This window comes from Paralichthys olivaceus, chromosome 19 (assembly GCF_024713975.1).
Source record: "Paralichthys olivaceus isolate ysfri-2021 chromosome 19, ASM2471397v2, whole genome shotgun sequence".
In the NCBI taxonomy this organism is placed as follows: Eukaryota; Metazoa; Chordata; class Actinopteri; order Pleuronectiformes; family Paralichthyidae; genus Paralichthys; species Paralichthys olivaceus.
The window spans coordinates 1,438,502-1,458,748 of record NC_091111.1 but is presented as its reverse complement, the minus strand read 5'-3'; the positions used below and the strand labels follow the sequence as shown (position 1 = coordinate 1,458,748).

The 20,247-nt window shown below is 39.1% G+C and overlaps 1 protein-coding gene across 1 annotated transcript in view; it reads left to right on the top strand.

Annotated features, from left to right (window-relative positions):
• The window catches only part of cdk19 (cyclin dependent kinase 19), a 46,816-nt gene that overhangs the window by 12,713 nt on the left and 13,856 nt on the right, over positions 1–20,247 (top strand). The window contains exons 3-4 of the mRNA XM_069515687.1: positions 9,694–9,804; positions 10,681–10,821. Of these exons, the coding sequence (XP_069371788.1) occupies positions 9,694–9,804; positions 10,681–10,821 (252 nt within the window). The remainder of the gene's footprint in view (positions 1–9,693; positions 9,805–10,680; positions 10,822–20,247) is intronic.

Genomic DNA, 20,247 nt, shown 5'->3' with positions numbered 1-20,247 from the left:
TGTCTGGTCGGCAAGCGTGCGCTGTGTGTCCTGCACGTGTGCCAGGGTGGAATGTAAACACCGACCAGAATGAGTGGGGCAAACTCACAGGGAGAGTAGAAGGGTTTGCAGTTTATGAAAAAAGTTTCCAGAGCAGGAGAACAGTGCTGCTGGATCACTGTCACGTTGTGGCACGTGCTGCTGTTTGTATTGAAACTGATTTCCCCACCTTTGTTTTTGTTGGAGCATTCCGTGTCACGCTCCCATCTGAACAGCCTTCCAGCTGCAGTGCACTGTCCGGTATTGAACGACACAGCCACGTCCCCGTGAAACACAAGACAGAAGATGAAGAAAAGTCTCTTCCTCTCGTCACCAGGAGCTGCAGTTTATCCAATTTCTTGCTTAGTGACTGCACATTGGAAACAAATATTCCCGGGATAGATGTACAATGTCAAAGTCCACGTGGACTCACAAGTGCTCCAGCACGTCTCCCCCTCCTCCTGCATGTGTTTCATTATGTTGACAAAGGTGAGCGCATGCACCTTTGACCAGAATGTCCAATAATTCCGCAGAATTCACAGCCCTATTCCACATCAACTGGTTATATGTGCAGGTTTAATAACGTTACAATTTAACCATAATTCTGAAAGGTTACATTATCCGTCATGTAAACATTAATCCCTGCTGGCTGGTATCTGTGGTGCTTTAATTAGGTTTATAGATTCACATGGTTTTCTTGCAAACTTGTTTCACATTGATTATTGTTCGATTTTTTTAACGGTTGTTTCAGTTGGTTTCACATGTGTGATCAACCTTGTTTACAGTGTTGGATAATATTGAAAGAGAACTGGAGTTCAAAAAATAGTGAGAGTCCAACTCCTCTTGGTTTCATTGTTGTGGTTTAATGTAGTGTTGTAGTGGTCTTAATATGGTTGATCATTGAGCAACTGCATTCTTCACCTCGATGAATCTGAAGACCGTATGTAGCAGCGAGCCTCTGCCCCTGTGATCACCCAGCAGAGTAAAGCCTCGCATTACTTTTCTCTTGAGCATTACAACCAGCAGATTTTGGCCTTGCTTAAAAAAATCTGCTAGACTTGCCCAACAGAACAATGGAGTGTTTATGCCTCCCAAACCACCATCTCGCTTCGTTTAGCAAACTATGCAGTTCGGCAGATGGCATGCCACATGCGGTGAATTTGAGGCGGGAAGGGCGGAAAGAGGCTGGTTTGGCTGCAGTGTGTTTTTTTTGTTTAGAAAAATGTCCACATTAATGATAATCTGCTTTATGATTGGATACATTAGAAATAAACGCTTTATTGGTTGCCAGTCTGTTGATCTGATCATTTTAACAGACATCAATAGTTTATCATCCAATAAGACACAATTGTTTCTTCAAGTAGTTGTTTTTGCTATTTCCTACTTGTCACACCACGCTGCTTCTTTTCTCCAATATCCCACTGCAGTCTATATGTCAGCTCAACATGGGCTGCAGATTGCATAACAAGGCCTGTCGCCTTTAAACCCATTTGGAAGTTGTCTGTGTTTAGATAATGCTTAAGCATCTTGGGTAAATCCTCAACTCGCTGTCTGGAAGGAGGTGAGCTGACCTGTGTAGGAGCAGTTCATCAGGATAGAGCAGTGTTTCCATGACATGCTTTTGAACAACTGACGGAGTCCCTACAGATGTTACATATTATTTGGTTGGGGATGAGGATTCTATCACACCTGCTGTGTGTAAAGAGGAGAATATTGTGTTTTAGATAAGTTCTGTTCATGAAGTGCATAGACATGTTTGTTAATTCCTCAAGACATTATTGATAGAAAGGTTTCTAATCTGAGGTATGTTTTGATTTAAGGTGTCATTGATAAATCAAAATCGATGAGTCCCTGTTGGATACAATGGTTTTTGTTTCGTTAAATGTCCTGACCTCTTAAATATTCCCCTTTTTTCCCTGTCTGCCATAGAAGAACATGTGGGCAGATACAGTGTGAGCACTAGCTCCAATAAATGAAGGGTGTTGTTTTTCAGTCACTCCCCCAGTCATACTGATCTGCTTAAACTAGATGACACAGTAATAAATTGTCTGAGCGATCCTTTCATCTCCAAAGTCGAAACTTAAAGTTATGCTCCAGCTTTTCTCACCAGTCTCCACGAGACCGCCTCTGTTCTCAGGCTCAATCAACTGCTCATTCCCAGCCTGCCGATCGCTGTGCAAACAGCAACATGTTTTTGTTGTATTTGTCCAGGGTGGACGTTTAAAAGCCCAAACACGTGGTTGCTAGGGATTGAATGAGCGTCAGTTAAATGGAGGGAGTTTCTTCAATACTCAGATTATTTTAGTAGAGTAAAACTAAAGAAAGTTTTAAAAACTATGTAAAGCAATGCCCAATGCGCCAGTTGAAGCCTGCACAATCTCATATCGTATTATATAATATATATAAATATTAATATATCATAGATTGTTGGATATAATGTATTTATCGATGGCCTAAACTATAATAACTATTTTCTTCATATTTCTGTTATACATGTAATTCATACCAATAAAACCATAATGTTGTTGAAATGAACTTAGCAGGCTTGTCAGTGAGTGCGTGTGTGTGTGTGTGTGAATACTCATATGTGTATGTATAACAATAAAATAATAGGTTGGAAAATTGTGTTTTGGTAAATACAGATATAATTGAATGTGATTATATTAGTAGGGTGATAAAACCAAAATATGTGATCCGGTATAATTTAGTTTAATGCACTCATCCATTCATATACCGCTTTTTCTTTTTAGGGTTGCCACAGCTTAATGTATTTTTATTTATGTGTTAGTTTTATAGGGCCCTTGTTGAACTCAACTGTTGAGCCAGAGATAGCTGTATAGCTAATTTGCATCCGTGGTCACTGAACAAGAAACTATAAAAGCTTATCCAGTACAATACAACAATAACAGCGACCATCTGCCAACATTTACAAACAGTGCATCACATGGAGGAATACATGAAAAAGAATATATATGTTTAAAGATGCCTGTCACAGCCGAGTCAGCAGTAAACGTCTGTGAATAACTCCGAATGGCTGCAGCTGCGGGCGCACTGATGTCTCACTGAGCCAGTGGCCGTCACTTTATTCATTCTGCAGGGAGACAGCTTGGCGTATATATGGCCCTGCAGACAGAGCAGCAGTGTTTGTTTCTAGCCAGTGGCAGGCGTAGCCCCGCACGCAGCAGCCTGTAGTCAGTGTAGTAGATTTATCGACCTGATGTTTGCCAGTCGCATCAGAGGATTCATTAATAAATCCCCGGGAGCTGGATGATACAGGGCAGTGCTGCTCTCCTTGTTTCTCCTTCTCCTTGTCTCCTTGCTTTTTTGCTTATGAAACCTCTGCCAGCCTGATGTGCTGTGGGACACAGGCCAATTTTGAACCCTAACCTGCCACCTATACACTGGTCATGTTATATTTTTGTAGCTCTTTGATTTAGTGTAGTATTTGTTTTTTAACATATGATGATTGTAAGTTTTGGGCTAGTTATAATCAACACAACAAAAAACTAAAAAGATTCTGGCACATTTAAAGCTGTTATACTTTCTAAAACAAAGATTGCATGCCGTTTTTATAGACTGACCAAATTTACTGGCTTGAAATTGGCCAGTGTATTAGAGATGTATTGATACATACAGTATATGTTGTCTGCTATGACCCCATTCAAAATGTTTTTTTTACAGAACATTGAGTTCATTTAAAAATGACTCAATTGGTGACAATACTCTTAGCATTCTTTTTCTATTGCTCTATCTGCTTCAACCCAGGTTTAAAGCTCCTCACAAATATTATGTGATTTCAGTGACCCTTAAAGCACATTTGGGTCTTAAGTAGCCTGTGTAGAGGTAGACTGGCAGCCCAGACTCAGTCTTAGCTGTGCATATTTGGAGGCTGTCCAGTGCTTTTCTCTGAGGCCTTTACAAAAACATGACCTATTTTACTTAGAAGAGGGAGAAAAACTGCCTGTTCCTTTGTTCTTGGCATGTTCATATTCTTGCCATGCCCATCTCACAGTTTACAGATAGTAATCCGTTTTTCTTTGCTGTGCGGTGATTCTTGTGCAAAGACACTTTGATATTTTCATAGAAAAGTGGGGTTTTCATAGAAAAGCTTGATTTAAAACTGTAAATTCTAATCAGTCTCTTGAGTCTCATTGATGATCAGCATCTAAGCATCAGAAAACAGGTCGACAACATCTGCTGATTCGGTCACAGCTCGCCCTCTTTCCCTGCACATGTTGAAGCATGGCCTAAATGGCCTTTGCCTAATAGGGCATAAAAATGAGTCACAAGATTTTCTGCACATGGAAATGTTTCCCACAGGACACCCGGCTTTCTGTGGCTAAGGCTGGATTACAGACGTGTGATTATGGTCTGCTGCAGAATTTTCCCAGGAGTTTTGTTTTATTTTTTTTGTGTTTTTTTTATGCATCCTGCTCACTTTCCAAACGAACAATGTAAATCCTTAAGAAATGTATTTGTTTGCAGCTGAGGTAATTATATGTTTTACATACAGGACTGCGTCAGAACTTAAGAAATTCTGCTGCTGTTTTGCAACTTTCGAGTGAGCAGTAAAGCAAGCAGTGTAGTGTGAATATTTGCAATAGAGATGTTCATTTTGAATGTGTTTTTCTTACTAAAAACTAATCCCCAAATATTAATCATAACTGACAAGAATGAAAGAATGGACAAGTGTCTTTGACACATAAAACAGCACCAGTACATTTCAGATATCAAGAGGTTAATTTTTGTGTGCTAATAGCAGCATAAACGATAAAACATGAGGATTCACACATCATCGCCCACCGTCAGCGCTGCTGTGAACAGACTTCAACAGAATAAAACAGACCAATAGGTTTACACAGTGTTTCCCATTTATTTCATAGACTGGCAGACCACCGTAGTTTCATTTGTCCCTCCCCAGTTTCATAATGACCCAATAAATACTTACTGAGAGATCACCCAGACTTAAAAATCAAAATTTTATTATATTAAAAGTTAAATGGTTATGAAAAGGGCAACAGGGAAAAAAGGGTTGATTTATTTAACAGACAGTATACACATTATTAACATTGCTGTAAATCTGAGTTTGGCAAGAGGCTATTTTTCTGTAGTTCTCTGGACAGTTGTTCCAAATTTATCCTGAAAGTAAAAAGTATAAAATGCAAATGACAAAGTTACTCATCATTTATAAGAATGCAGAACAATAATAAAAATAAAAGAGAACTAATGGAAAGATAAATATGGTCTAACAACAACATTGTACTTTATTGATACAAAGCAGAAGTTGACATTGAAACCACACCAAAGACATGCATGTATATGTAATTTTGTTTTGCCTTTGGTAACTGCTCAATGGAGGACTGCAGTGTTTACCCTATCAGCCACTTCCTTACAGCATGGCTTCTACCGTTCACAACATACTATTGCACTTCTCAGTTTAAGCTAATAAGAGCTTCAGACAAACGGGCGGGCAACGTATCCGTTCAGTCTACACACAATTTTTGGAATCATCTTGTGTCACAATGTGTTTTGTGTTGTGGACTGAAACTGCTGAGTCAGACCCAAGTCTAATGTGAACAGAAACAATCAGGAATTAACCTGTGGTCCTGTGCACAGAAAATGGGTTAAACACATGCTCATTATCCAGCGTCAAACACTGGGCTGATGTGTGAAAGTGGTACTCGTGCCACATTGAGTAAGTGATCATAAGAGGTCTCAGTGGGTCTGTTTCGTCCAGCCGATTCAAAGTGGTGCCACAGAGCTGTGGGTTTACAAGCCCTAAGCCCAGGGCTCATTGACACAATGCACTTTTATATCCTGTGGATTAAGGTTGTGATGAAATACAAACCTCATTTCCTCATCCAAAGGCCAAATCAAACGGCTTGCATATGATTCCTGAATTATTCCCCACAGTTTGCCCCCACTACCTCTTCTGCCCCATTTGTAACTTCTCAGACTGAGACTTGTGGGTACAACAAAAGAAGCAATACAGTATTTTTCCTGCACAGCTCATTCAATTATCACAATTTATCTATTGTGTTTTTTTTTTTTTTACTGTTCTGGTTGTTTATCTTAGTTCAACAAAACACACTGGCTTCAGGCAGTGGTGTTCAGATCTATTTTCTATGCTGTAACTGTGTGTCTCCACGTTAAGAAGCAGGTCCCTTTGTCTTGAAATCATTCAAACTAAAGTGCTGAAAAGAGGAGGACTTCAGAGCAGTATTTCCTCTGGATGATTTCAACTTTACGCATTAACTTGCTTTGTCTTTTAGCTCTATCTGTCAAACCATCTAAGTAAAGGTCGATGTCAAATCCAGTAACATAAAGTGGATTTGTCTGTCATTCGTCTCAATACAATACACATATAAAACATGGAAAGAGATAAGCCGTTTCTTTGATTGAAATGTGCAGTAAGCTTAAAGGGATAGTTCACCCAAAAAATGAAAATTTTCTTCTCACCTCTATGCCGATGGAGGGGTGGGTGCACAAGTCCACAAAACACTTATGGACTTTCAGGGGTAAACAGTGCTGCAGCCAAATCTAATACAATTGAAGTAACTGGTGACCACTTGTTCGAACGTAAAAAAACAACTGAAAATCCCCATAAAATGCCTCCATACTGCTCCTATGTGAGCCACGACATTCAAATACAGCTCAAAACTGCATGATTTACACAATGTTTTTAACATAAATGTCCTCTGATATCCTCCTTTGGAGCTGCGTTCACGTTCGCACGCACACACCGCACACAAGTTCCTGGCCAAGGGTACGCACGGGGTGCACGGTAGCAACGCCACTTCCACTACCGTGCTACCTCTGGTAACAGACATTTAGACTAAAAACATGGTGTAAATCAGTTTAGAGTCGAATTTGAATGTCTGGGCTTGAATCACAACACAGGAGCAGTATGGAGGCATTTTCTGTTTGAAGAATTGATCCCCAGTTACTTCAGTTGTATTGGATTTGGCTACACTGTTTACCCTTGATACTCCAGAAGTGTCAGGTCGACCTAAACACTTTAATCAACCCTACATCGGTGTAGTGATGAGTAGATAATAAGTGAATTTTCACTATTCTGTGAACGATCCATTTAAGCCTTATGAGAAAAACTGAGCTATACAAATCAAATTTGATTGATTGATCATATTAAAACATTATTGTCATTATATAATATAGCGAAAGGACAACACTCTCAGACACTAGCAAGAAGAAAAGCAAATCATGTTTGCTCACTGATGAAGTGAACACTATGTCCCTAAGTAATCCTTCACATTCCTCTGAGGCATCTCACTGTGCACCACACAAAATAACACTGATAAAAAAGACTTGTAGTGAATTGATTTAAACTACAATTTTCTCATCCTCCCATAACCATCTGACAAACAGTTGGCTGCTTCCCAACATTTGACTTTGTTTGGACGTCTGCAGACTGTGTCACCATTCAGCTGACTGACGTGAGTCTCTCACTCTCATTCCTCTGGCATAATTCTATTCTCTGACATTTATCATTTTCAACACTCAAGTCTTTCTGAGCTCATCATCTGTGACCAATGTATTTTTGGCTGTTTGAAAGATTTACCTGCAGTGTCCCTGAGGGTCAAAACACAACATTTCACCAAACACGACAACATTTCACCCAAAACGACAACATTTTAGAAAAGCCATTAACATTTCAGATAACGCAACATTACCGAAACCACAGTGACATTTCATATTACGCAAACAGTAGGACAACACCATTTGTTTGTGATTAGGCAGAAGGCAATTTAGAGTTTATTTAGTGGATGTGTAGAGGTGAGTGGACTCTTTGAACTCTCATTGTCAGGTAACTGATGAGGCTTTGGTCCGTTGGATGCTTAACTTGCCATCTAAATAACACAGAGGCATGATTCTGCCAGTCAGCCACATAATTTGAAATCCAAATATCTGTCCAGGTCTGTAGTATAAAGCAGGACCAGGCTCACTTCTACCGGTGTTTATCACCATGGTAACAAGCTAAACCAGAGCAAGTTAGTTTACAATAACAGATCTAAACCTGTCAGCAGCCCAACTCCTGACTCATCAGATCACTGGAAACCAGAGTCCCTGTCTGAATATACAAAACAGTAACGTGATAAATAATAAAGAGCAGCAGCTATTTGTATCGCTGAGTAGAATGGTTTTACTCTTCCAGACTTTTCATATGCCCACTCTGGTTTTAAAACAGAGCATCTGATAAACATAGAGAGAGTTTATCAAAATAAATAAATCCATCACAACCATTAAAGCTTCATTTGAATTTAACAAAGATTCTTTGACGGTGACAGAATTCCTGATTTTGAATAGAAATTAGTTAAGACATCTGAACACTCTTAAATATTTGACCATGATTATAAGTGAACATTTCAGTCAGACTGAGCTCTTCACACTGGAACTACCTCTCTTCTCTTTTCTTCTCTTCTTGATAAAATGCCAGTGATTCTTTAAATATTTGATATATCATCACTCAGATTAAAAATCTGATTTTTTTCTAGTGTTTTTTTTCTGTTCTGTCCAGGTCTCTCTGATGTTGTAGAGTAACTGCCTCATCTGAGTGCTTATTCTTTTCAGCGTGCTTTCTAGATTCCACTGGAAATGATACCGTCATGAAAGAATATTGAAAAGTACATAATTTGAAGACAAGAACTGTTTTGTCTAATGTATACATGTTTTAAAATTGTGCTACTAGGTGAGGTACAGTCAGAAGCGTGACAGCCTGTATGAATGAATAATTCATCCCGTCAGTGGGATTCACAGTTTCAGTTCTGTCTCCCCCTGAATGCAACGCCCCGTAAACACAGAGGCCTGTTTTAAGGGCATGATTGATTATGGATTGTCTGTGGTGGGTCAGCAAATGGTACAGTTTGAATGGGAGTGGGTGAAACGAATGATCCATTGACAAAGACAGAAATAAAGGGAGTGGTTGAATGATGCAGCATAGCGTGTAGCATTAGCAAAGATTGAAGTCCTCCATTATGCATCTGCTTTTCTGCTGACCTCCATTAGGCCTTCAGCAGCTGTTGTAACCTTGGGATCAATGATAAATGAAAAGAAAACATCTGAAGTTCCTGCACAGTTTGTCTGAAATTGGCCCAATGAAATTACTGGATTCTATATTTGGAAACCTACATTCTGTAGCTGGGATGGTTTGATATGTCATGGTGTTTATCATGATCTTATTTGAGGTACTTCGTTGGAGTCAAAATGTTAATGTCATTCATCTTATCAGCCTCACACTTGGCATGTATAATGGTAATGGCCCAAGGAAGTAAAGTGCCTAATTTGCGATTTGGACACGCGATACGTTTAATATTATAAATATGGCAACTATACTCTGTAGTAGTGAGTGCTGGTGGGGCAGCGTGCCTTCAGTTTGCAGACCCGCCGGTCCGAGTTGAATCTTCAGATACTCCACAGCAACTGGCAGCCTGCGGCCAATAATATCTGGCCCACCAGATCATTTTGATTATTTGATTATTTTCATTTCACAATATTGGACTGAGATTCAGTCACGGTTGTCGCAGATGCTGATTTTAGTCATGGCAGCAATATTCATAGAATTCCTCTTCAGCAAGTTGTCAGTACATTCAAATGTTATCATATCTTTTCTTGCAATGATTGCTCTCCAAGTTATTCACACAGTCTTGTTTCTTCCAGCTGCTACGAGAACTGAAACATCCAAATGTGATCGCCCTGCAGAAAGTGTTCTTGTCCCACAGCGACAGAAAAGTCTGGCTCCTTTTCGACTATGCTGAACATGATCTTTGGGTGAGTCTCTCTGAACGATTGCTATACATATATATATATATATATATATATACATATACACACATATGTGTATATATATATATATATATATATGATATGACTGAACTGAACTGAATGCAAATGTTGGATCATGTAAAGAATAAGCGCTACATAAAAATACAGACCATTTACCAATACATGTTTGGCAATTTTTTTCTTGGGTGTTTAATTAATGTAGTGAGACTTTCTAAGTGTGGTAATAACCTGAGTATACTGTGTTTTAGGTTTTGTTACTTCAAACTATAACACAGACTTGTAAAACTGATTTTGAAGTGTATATGATGGCTGACAGATTTAAAGAAAAAAAGTGGATTGTGATTTGATCAAGATATAATTTAATGAGCTTTAGAGATGGTGGTTGATTTATTTTGTTACCATTGGACAGAGCCAGGTCAATTGCTTAAAAAAACTCTTTAGAATGGGCCAACACTAGTTAGACTTCATTTGAAAATGAGAAGTACCTCTTGTCACTTGTCTTCAGAAGTTGTCCAGTTTACCAAACACTTTCTACTAGCCAGCCAGTACACACAGATGCTCTTCCCTTTTGAAAATGGCCAACTACCAAAAATTGTAATCAGTAAATTAGACAAATCCAACTGACTCTGTGTCTTGACATTCCAGGGGAAACCTTTTCTGTACCAACGGCTGCCAAAAAGCTGACACAATAAAATCACAATATGTTTAAATCACAGGATTATAATTTACCTATAGTTTATCAGGCTCCACCAATATGAGAGGAAGCTGTTTGTGCAAAGGTTGTGGCTACACAGTCTGACCTGACAAGACATGCTTCAGTCCACAAGCACAACTGAGGTGAATCCTTTCTCTGCCTCGTAGCACATCATCAAGTTCCACCGCGCCTCCAAGGCCAACAAGAAGCCCATGCAGCTGCCTCGAGGGATGGTGAAGTCTCTCCTGTATCAGATTCTGGATGGGATCCATTACCTCCATGCCAACTGGGTGCTCCACAGGGATCTGGTGAGTGGCTATATTAGCTTCACTGCTCCAGTTTCCCTAATCAGACACACTGCAACTCTGGCGCTGACTTCATCTCTGAGCTTTTTCCAAAATTGACACTGTTAACGTCACAGAAACACTATTAGGAGTTCTAGAAGTTTTCTTGCAGCAGTTGAGTAGAGTCTTCATACATGGTGACATGTCTTGGAGATGAAAACATGGTAAACATACAAAAACCAGGCCAAAGAGAAAAAAACACAAATACAACCCAATGACTAAGTAAAGCAGAAATTATTAGTGTAACAATATATATTTATATATAAATGAAAACCCAACTCTGTCCTATACTTAGCAGACTATGAAGCCCCATGGTTTAGCCCATTTCCATTTATTCACTGACTGGTTATCTTTAGAACTACTCTCATGAGTTTGCTCTAAAGATTTCCAGTTGGCTATTTTATGTATAATATAATATATATAATGTGTAATATCTATGTTCTTGTAGTCATGTCACAAATTTGCTAGGTTATAGAATAACATAGAATTCATCTTAAAGTTAAAGTTAATGGTGTTTGTTGACTCCTGTGAAACTACAATATCACAGCTTGCAGCTAGATAATGATCAATATCCATAAAAGAGACATTATTCTATTAAGGCACACTGTGTCTCTCTCTGCCACATGCCACATAAGGTATTCTGACTATCAGAGCCGTGTTATTTCAGAGCATGTGTTGTTATGTCTTGCTGTTGTATTATAGTTTCAAGCTTTCCGATTGTCTGGAGGAAAGTGATTGTAATTCTTGAGGTGCAGAACGTCCTGAGGTCAGAATGTTGTCTGACTCTTGTCAAACCTTTAACCTGGCTATGATATCCTGCTGGTTCCTGTGAGACTCTCTCCACCTCTGTTTTCCCACAGTGCTTTGGTTCGAGGGAGTTTTCATTTTCTCTTGCTGAGACTCAGACTGGAGCCAGGACACAGCTTCTCATTGTCTGTCTTATTGCAGTTAGGATGGAAGAATGTCAGGAATTAAACTATGATTGTTGTGCACAGAAAAAATCTTGCAGCTTAATTAAGTTTTGCATTAAATAAAATAAAATAAAAATTAAGGAAGAGCTCATGGGCAATCAACACTTGTCTGGTCAATAATGTCATTGACCATGTTTTTCTGTGTAATGTCTTTTATGGAAATGATGAGATTTACAAAGAAAGCATGTGCAGTCTTTTTAAGCCTCATTTTGACTGTTGTGGCAAAAGCATCAGAGACGTTCATACAAGCAGTGTTGAAGGAGTTATTTTAAAAATGCAGTCAAGCAACTGTCCAATAGTTAAGCTACAACAACACCCCACCTTTGTAGAAGGTAAAAGCTACAATACAAGCAGCTCTGAAAAGGTATAACATACTGAAGCTATTTGGCATCCAGTAACATATCTTGTTAATATAATATCATGTTTGGTTCATGATTTAAGTTACCACAAACAACATAAAGAAATGGTCTGGATGCTGTGTTGAAGGTTAAAAGGTTTTTTGCACAAGTGGTTTTCAAGAAAATGTCTGATAATAACAGTAATAAAAACTTTATATGTAGCTTTTGATGGGTTAGGGCCTCGCAGAGTCATAGAACAAGAAATACCTTATAAATATGTGATAAAATAATAAACACTAAAAATCACAATATAACATAAAATGTGCAGAATTGGATGGGTACCCAAACAGGAATACAGCATTTTATTAACACTTAAATTTCTACAATTAATGCAGTTGGGCCCGGAACCTAGATGTCACGAAATGTGATCAATGGAAAAAGTCTGGACCTATAATAGTCTCTTCATTATCTCTATTATTATAATTTTTTTAATTGCAAGGCTGGGTTGGAGTGTGCTCATTTGCATCGTGTTGGAATCAGGTAATTTCCATAGAAATGGAAACTGATGTGGAGCTTTTGAAAGATTTGACCTAGCGGTAGCATGTGCATGTTAACAATAATGGATTGAGGACTTAACTCCATCAGTGACACTGACCACTTTGAGAAAGCTGCGTCAGGTCTAGCTGCTAGATGTTAAAAAAAAAATGCAACTTTGTAAAGTGAAGAGTTTTGGAATCATTTTCAGCAGTGTAATGAAACAAAGTGTGATTTGATTCTATTTTGGTGTGTGTCAAACTTTTAAGAGCTTTAATTGTACATCACGTTCATCAATGTGACTCCCTGCAGCTTCTGAGATAAAATCAGATCTTTCTTTGTCTAATTTCTGACTGTGTCCTGTAAACTCCCACAGTCCATCTGCACGTGTGGCGTCTGTGCTCTTATCTCTCTCTGCATCTGTCCGTGTTCTAGTGAGGAACATTAATGACTTTGCTTGTGGATGAGAAGAGTGTAAGTAACCAAACACAGCCCGCAAAACTTTAATTTGATTTCCACCATCGCTTCTTTGACGTCAGATGATCCAGAGAGAGGCTATTTCCAGATAACGATCATGGAGGAATGCATGACCGAGATTTTACAGTTTGGTTGAAAGTTAGCTAAGCCATTGGTTGATTTCTCTGAATGAACCTCTTAGTGGATAAGTCGGGTTCAGAAGTCACAGGGCAGAGCACTTACACAGTTCAGGCGTCTGTCTATCTATACAGGGTCGTCCACTCTTACATAATCTTTGGCAATCCCCAGTGGTCATGTGGGGGATGGATCTCACATTATGTAATCCCCCAGGGATCATGTAGCGTGGTCAGTGTTTTGTACTTTGGAACAATCCACAGGTCATCTCTGCAGGCATTTAATAATTTGTCTCTTTGGTAGTGTGATTTTATCATTTTCGGAGCTATTTTTTTCATTCCATTGTAGTTGCAATTTAGGACTTTTATTGAACCGAAATGACATAGTCTTGATGCCCTGATAGTCAGCTTGGAGCAATTCAGTCATATCTAAAAGCAGATATTAAGCCCATTAAATTCTTGGTATTAGATACTTTGTATTGTACAAGTTAATCAAGGTGAACTGACTCAGGACTACGGGCTGATGTTTTACATTGGTGTCATTGGAGGCAGTGCATATTTTGATTATTTTTTTGCTTTGCTTTAACAGAACTATACATACTAGCAGCTCTTTGAGGTTGGATTTTGGATTATGAGTGATTTGAGCTAATGTTGCTATGCTCTCAATGACAATGCTAACATGCTGATTTTTGACAATAATTGGTACTATATTAAACCTGTAATTTGAGCTTTTTAAGTTGCAATTATTTGCTGATTAGCTCCAAACACAAAGTAAACCAGAGACTGATGGGTATGTCGTTCTCTGCGGGTCATTCCGGGTAATTGGTCATAAACCAAATTCTACGGAGCCACGATAAAAAGTCAGAGGATAAGTCTTTACCCTTTATTGTCTGGGAATCATTATTTGTACCAAATTTAGTGCAAGTCCATCCAGTGCTTAATGATAAATGGATATTTTAGTCTGTACCAAAGAGGACTCACTGACTAACTGAAACACCTGGAATTTGAAAAGTTTCTCAAAGACAAACACATGTCATGCTTTGTTGATGTGAAAATGTTTGGGTTGAAGGGAAGAGCAAGTTGAAACTGATGAAACTGTGTTTTTAAACAAACAATCATGTTACATATGCAAAAACATACATTTACTAGCATATATTAAATTATTTTAATAGTTTAAACCATCAATTTTGTTATAGTTGACATGCTACAGTTTTCCACAAAAATATTTTTTTTACTTGGCCAAAGTTACAATCAAAGCTAAATCCACCTTGACATCAACATGTTGATTGTTGATCTTTTTTCACTGTACTCAAATGAGTTTTTCATTTCATTTCATCGCAAAGCTGTGCACAATGCATTTACTCGCTCAGCCCCTCCTGGCTCTGCTCTCTTCCTCTCTCTCTCTCTCTCTCTCCATTTCACACCAACACACACACACACACACACACCAACACACAACAACATACACACAATGATAACAGAGCCAGCTGGTCACTGTAGACACATTTAGAGACATTCTTATGCCAGATGTGAAGTGAAAGACTGCTGTCCACATGTGATCAGGTCATGTTAATACCAGAACAAGGCCAATGATTCTAGACCTTATTTTCCCTTCTTCCCTGGAGAAAGTAGCTACTCAGGCCAAAGCTCTTGAAGTTATGACCAGCTTATGTAGAAATTGGATAAAACACTTTTTATTGTCAAAATTACACCCATCATTTTGATTTTGACTTTATTTGAATCAAACATCAGTGATATTTGATGTTGACAGCTAGTATGGGAAAATCCATGGCAGATTATCAAACAACTGACAGTTCTGTAGGCTATATCAATAATAATATCAAGTTAAAGGAAAAGTTAGTTTTTTTCAACATGGACCTTATTTTCAGCATATGGTATGTAGATCTACTCACCCTTAAAGGTTTGGAGTAACTTGGAGTCCTTCGAACATCTCCTTATATCAAGGCTGATAATATACGGCTCTGAACAGATTTGCACAGCAACCTACGATGACTAAGGAAGTCGAAAAGTCCGATTTTACAGCAAGGAGACAAATCATTGGCATCCGTGAAAGAGTTCTGGAGAACGCAGAGAGGAGAACATACGGAGGCTTACAGGATGTTGTGTGGGGAGGCTACAAACTATCTTTCTTCCCAGATATGAAAAGAGAATTGGCAAAAGTGCCCTTCACTTAGAAATTAAGTGGATCAAACCTGTTTAAAATGGTTGCTGGTGTGTGTTTTTTTTCTTTTGTGTTCTTTGGTCCTGTTTTACTTTGTATTTTTGGGAGATTGACTTTGATCACACATGAGACCGTCATAATTCATATGCAGAATAACTGAGTCATTATTTAGCTTCTTTTGCCATGCTTGCTTTTCACCATACCAACATTAAAACCTGTTTTAATGTTATGGCTGAGTGTTGTGGGAATGTGAGACACAAAATATTTCATAATACAAAATACAATTTTATGTTCTTGACCTTATGTGAATTTGTTAATGGTTGGAGGGAATCATAACCACAGTAATAATGAAGAAGTTAACACAGCAATAACAAGGGGGGAGTCCCCTCTCCTTTACAACAACATCAATTGTCCCACGGGAGCTGTGTGGTTGTTATGATCCCTCAAGGTCACACCACTCTTATCAGTGCACCAACTCTTCCGGGCCCTTTGTAACTATTTTCACCACAGCCAGATAAAATTCACTGTCAAACTCTGTCTGACTGAACTGATGTATTGCAGTTTGTGCTGTTGTTTTGCTGTCTTATTGCCAGGGCTTCCTGCCATTGTGACTAGACTACATGACTATCCTTCTTTTCATGCAAGCTCGCCGGCAGCAGTCAGTGGCCAGAGTAATTCAGGTTTTTGTGTGTGTCCGTTCGTATGCACATACATCTCTCCCATTTTCGTAAATGCAATATCTCAAGAATGCCTGGAGGGAATATCTCCAAATTTGGTACAAACATTCCCTTCGACTCATGGATGACCTGATTAGTAGTCAAAGTTGGAAGGTCAAGAACCACTGTGACCTCACAAAGCACATTTACCCGCATTATGTCCATAATGCCCCGAGTATATCCTTCCACACTGGACTTGGGTTTGACTTTGGTAGCCAAAGGTCAAAGGTCACTGTCACAGTGGCCTCTCAAAGCATGTGTATGTTTTGCGCTTCAGGGAATGTCTTTTAATTTGGTACAGACATTCAACTGGATTCAAAGATGAATATATTCGATTTTGGTGTCTGCTGGTCAAAGGTTAAGGTCACAGTGACCTCATGTTTCTTTGCTTTGTTTTGTGAAAGTGATACCTCAGACACACCTCAATTCTTTCAGTTTTGGTTTACATGTTAGATGTTTCGATTAATTGAATAGATTTTATTGATCAAAGGTAAAGGTCACGGTGGCCTCACAAAACATGTTTTGGCCTCTTGAATGTGATATCTCAAGATTACCTTTGTAGTATAATCTGGTCATTAAACCATGTCACATATGAATGTCACTATGTACCTTTAAATCTGCACTACAAACTAAGGTATGATTGAAACATGATTTACTACTGATTACAATAAGTTTATGAAAGAAATTACGAATCAAACCATATATTCTGTGTGTAACAAACAGTATGAGGTGATTGTATAACTTGTGTGAAGAAATATGAGTTCTTCTCTGGTGAAGCTCCGGCTCGCTACTGAATGCTCTCGGGTTTTTTGTCGACAATAAACTCTGTTGCTTTTAAGTTGACTTCTCCTGCTTTTTTTATTTGACTGAATTTTTGTACTTTTGGACCACGAGTGAAACTTAGTTTTCACCACAACACCTTGACGGAATTTCACTTGGATTCACTGATAAACTGATAAGATTTCAATTCTAGTTTGTTTCTTGTTGTTGGTCAGATTATCATCGTTATGCAGACGCCTGGCTTTTTGTCTCTGTGAATTTGAGTAATTACAATTGAAAAGCAGGGAGCTACTCATTGCTAAGACGTCTCTGCTTTATGAGAAATGTCCTTAAAGCCTTTTATTGCTTTTGAAAAGTATGTAAAAGCCACAAGTCTTACCATGATTTTTGTTGTTAATAAATGTTAGAGGAAGCGCAAGGAGACTGACATGTAATCTGCTGTGGTCTGCTTAGCTGCAGGGGAAAGGTGCCCTCACCAGCCCAGCTTTAATGGCTTCAGTTCTTCTGCTGTTACATAACTGTATGTTTGTGCTGGTGTGTAGCATGTTCTGCTTCTCTGCACTGCAGGAATCAGGCATGTGCTTTACATTGCAGCACTGCATAGCGCTCAGCCCCCACTTGTCCTGCCACTCCTCCACTCTTTCCTCACTGTCCCATCCACCAACCCCCCACCAGAAGGTCTTGCAGTACCTCCTTCACCCTCCCCCACCCGTTACCGCCCCGCAAGGGTTATGTAACAGCCTTTAGCTATTACTAAGCCCACCGCCCCGCATGGTTAGCTGAGTCAAGATGCTGATTTAGCAACTCTACCGGCCAAAGCAAAAAGCAAATACCTCAGTGGACTGTACCAACAATCACTGTTGGTAGGGAGATAACTGAAGGTGATCTGTTGCTGCAGTAAATGCAGACTAATATACTGTATAAGCACATTACTGTATCCCTGGCTGTGAGGAGCTGTCTGTCCCGACTGCAGCAACACCTGGCAGATGATGATGCTGTCATCAGGACTGATTAATGAGGATCAGGGAGGGGCCACTACTTTAAGCTAACTATGTACATTTATCAATAATATACAAAAAAATTGTATTTCTTCAGGGCTTGCTGTTTTTTTTCATTTCATTTGTTTGGATACATAATTTTATAAAAAGTAAAATTGGGGTCACATTCGAAGAATGCACCTTCAACCAATCCTTACTTGAAATGATCAGATATATGCATCTCTCTCTCTCTCTCTCTCTCTCTCTCTCTCTCTTTATATATATATATATATATCTATATATATATATATGCAGGTGTCAGGTATATCATCGTTTATGTATTAATGGTTATGGGATAGTTTAGGAGGGTTTGAAGTGTACAGACTTTCACTTCTAAAATATGACAGATGCATAAATGAAAAAAACAAAACCTGTCTGTCACTAACCGACCTGCATGCCTCCACAAGCCAAACAGGTGGGGAGGCATACCCACCTGTTTGAAGCAGAGATAATAGCCAGGAGTTAGCAAGCATGGAATGGTTGGCTTCTACTCAGGCAGTGCACTTTCATGATTTTTGGGGGGCGTAGCTTTGACAAGAGGGCCAATGGGAGGGGGTTGGCATACTGTAGCCTGTTCTTGCTAGCTTTTCCAGGCTTACCAATCTAAAAAAGGTCTCAGTGAATTAGCAAGGCACAACGACATAATCAGCAGACTGTTAACCAGACAAAGTAAAAACCTAGTATATTGCTGAAGTGTATATAGGTGTGCAAAAGATATGAATGTTTTAGCATTCAATAGACATTAAGTTGGTGTAGAATTGCATAACTCAGTTGTGCAATTGTACGGCACTGTGTCTCTCTCCTCTCAGTCTGTGCATGTCATGACACTTGTATTTTGTACTTCACCCGTGCACTCCCCTGGGACAGACATATAGTTCTCTCAGTCAAACTCCATCATAACATAGTAGTAACTGTTCACGCCAGAACATCTTGAAAGACCAATGGCCAATTGGAAAAGTCCAACACGTTGCCATCCAACGAATGGAGTAACTTTGTCACTTACTGATGCTACTCACAACAATTTCATTCTTCTGGTAGAGCCATGCATGGCTTGCAATGCTCTTTAAAAGTCAACTCAGCCTTCAGACCTTCACATACTGTACATCAAGGGCAGATTTAGTGAATGTGAGTTTTCAAACTCCAAAATGTACCACGTAACACTTCCTTCAAACTTGGCATTCACACGGGACATTTGGACTGAGCTTTTAGGATAGCCTTTTTAGTCAACATTCTGTTGTAGTAATGTGCCTCTGGCTGCGGACCTGGCCTAGTTTTTGAGACAATGATGTAGAGGGCCATTTCCCTGAGGAGTGGGTTTGCTGGTCCGCTCTGGGATGGTGTTTATTTTCCCTCAGCTCCTGATCCATTTCTGGAACCAACCGACTGTAACTGATTAATTTCACTGGACGATTTCAAGCGGAAGTCTACATTTTGAAGCGTGAAATACAATTTGGTGCATATTTTTTAAATAACTTTATTGCATGTCTTCAAATCGTTCTCCATTTTATCTGGTTCCTCTTTTCCCATTCCATTTATATTTTGGTTTGTCATGTCGTCTGTTCCATCAGAAACACATTGCATGCTCATATTGCATCTTTAGAGGCACTAACACTCATTCAGGTCTTTTAAACAGAGCTCACAAAGTAATGACTGTTTTTTTAAACAACTTAGATAAATACATTCAGGTTGGACATTTTAATTCAGTTAGGCCTGTTTAGAATTTGAAAGAAGAACTGGTGAGCCTGAACTCATCGGGCCTTTTAAGAGACGCTTGCCTTTGTGTTTGCCGATTGCTGCGTGTCTTGTTGTGGGCGTGAATAATAGACCTCATTATTAGTGCTGTTTCTATAGCAACAAGGCATGCAAGCCAGGAAGATCTGAGTCAAGCGAGGCAGAGGGTTCACATTCACACAGACACCCAAAAAAAAATCGACAGGCGTTTTGACAACAAGCAGACACTGCATCTGGCTGCATGATATAGTCACTGTAAACTAAAACACTGGCCTATGACTTTGTTCCTGTAATTATATGTGTCGCTGTTTGTTTGATACTGGTGGTGTATTTGGTAAACAACTCAGTACACATACGCCAAATAATATGGAAGTGTAATTTTTGATTGATGTGAAGTGAAAAACAGTTCTAATGTGTGTGTGTGTCCATGTCGCCCTCTCTGTGACCCCTGTGGTGAAAATCTCAACCAATATCCCTTTTAAACAATAACATTAAAAATGTGATGACGATG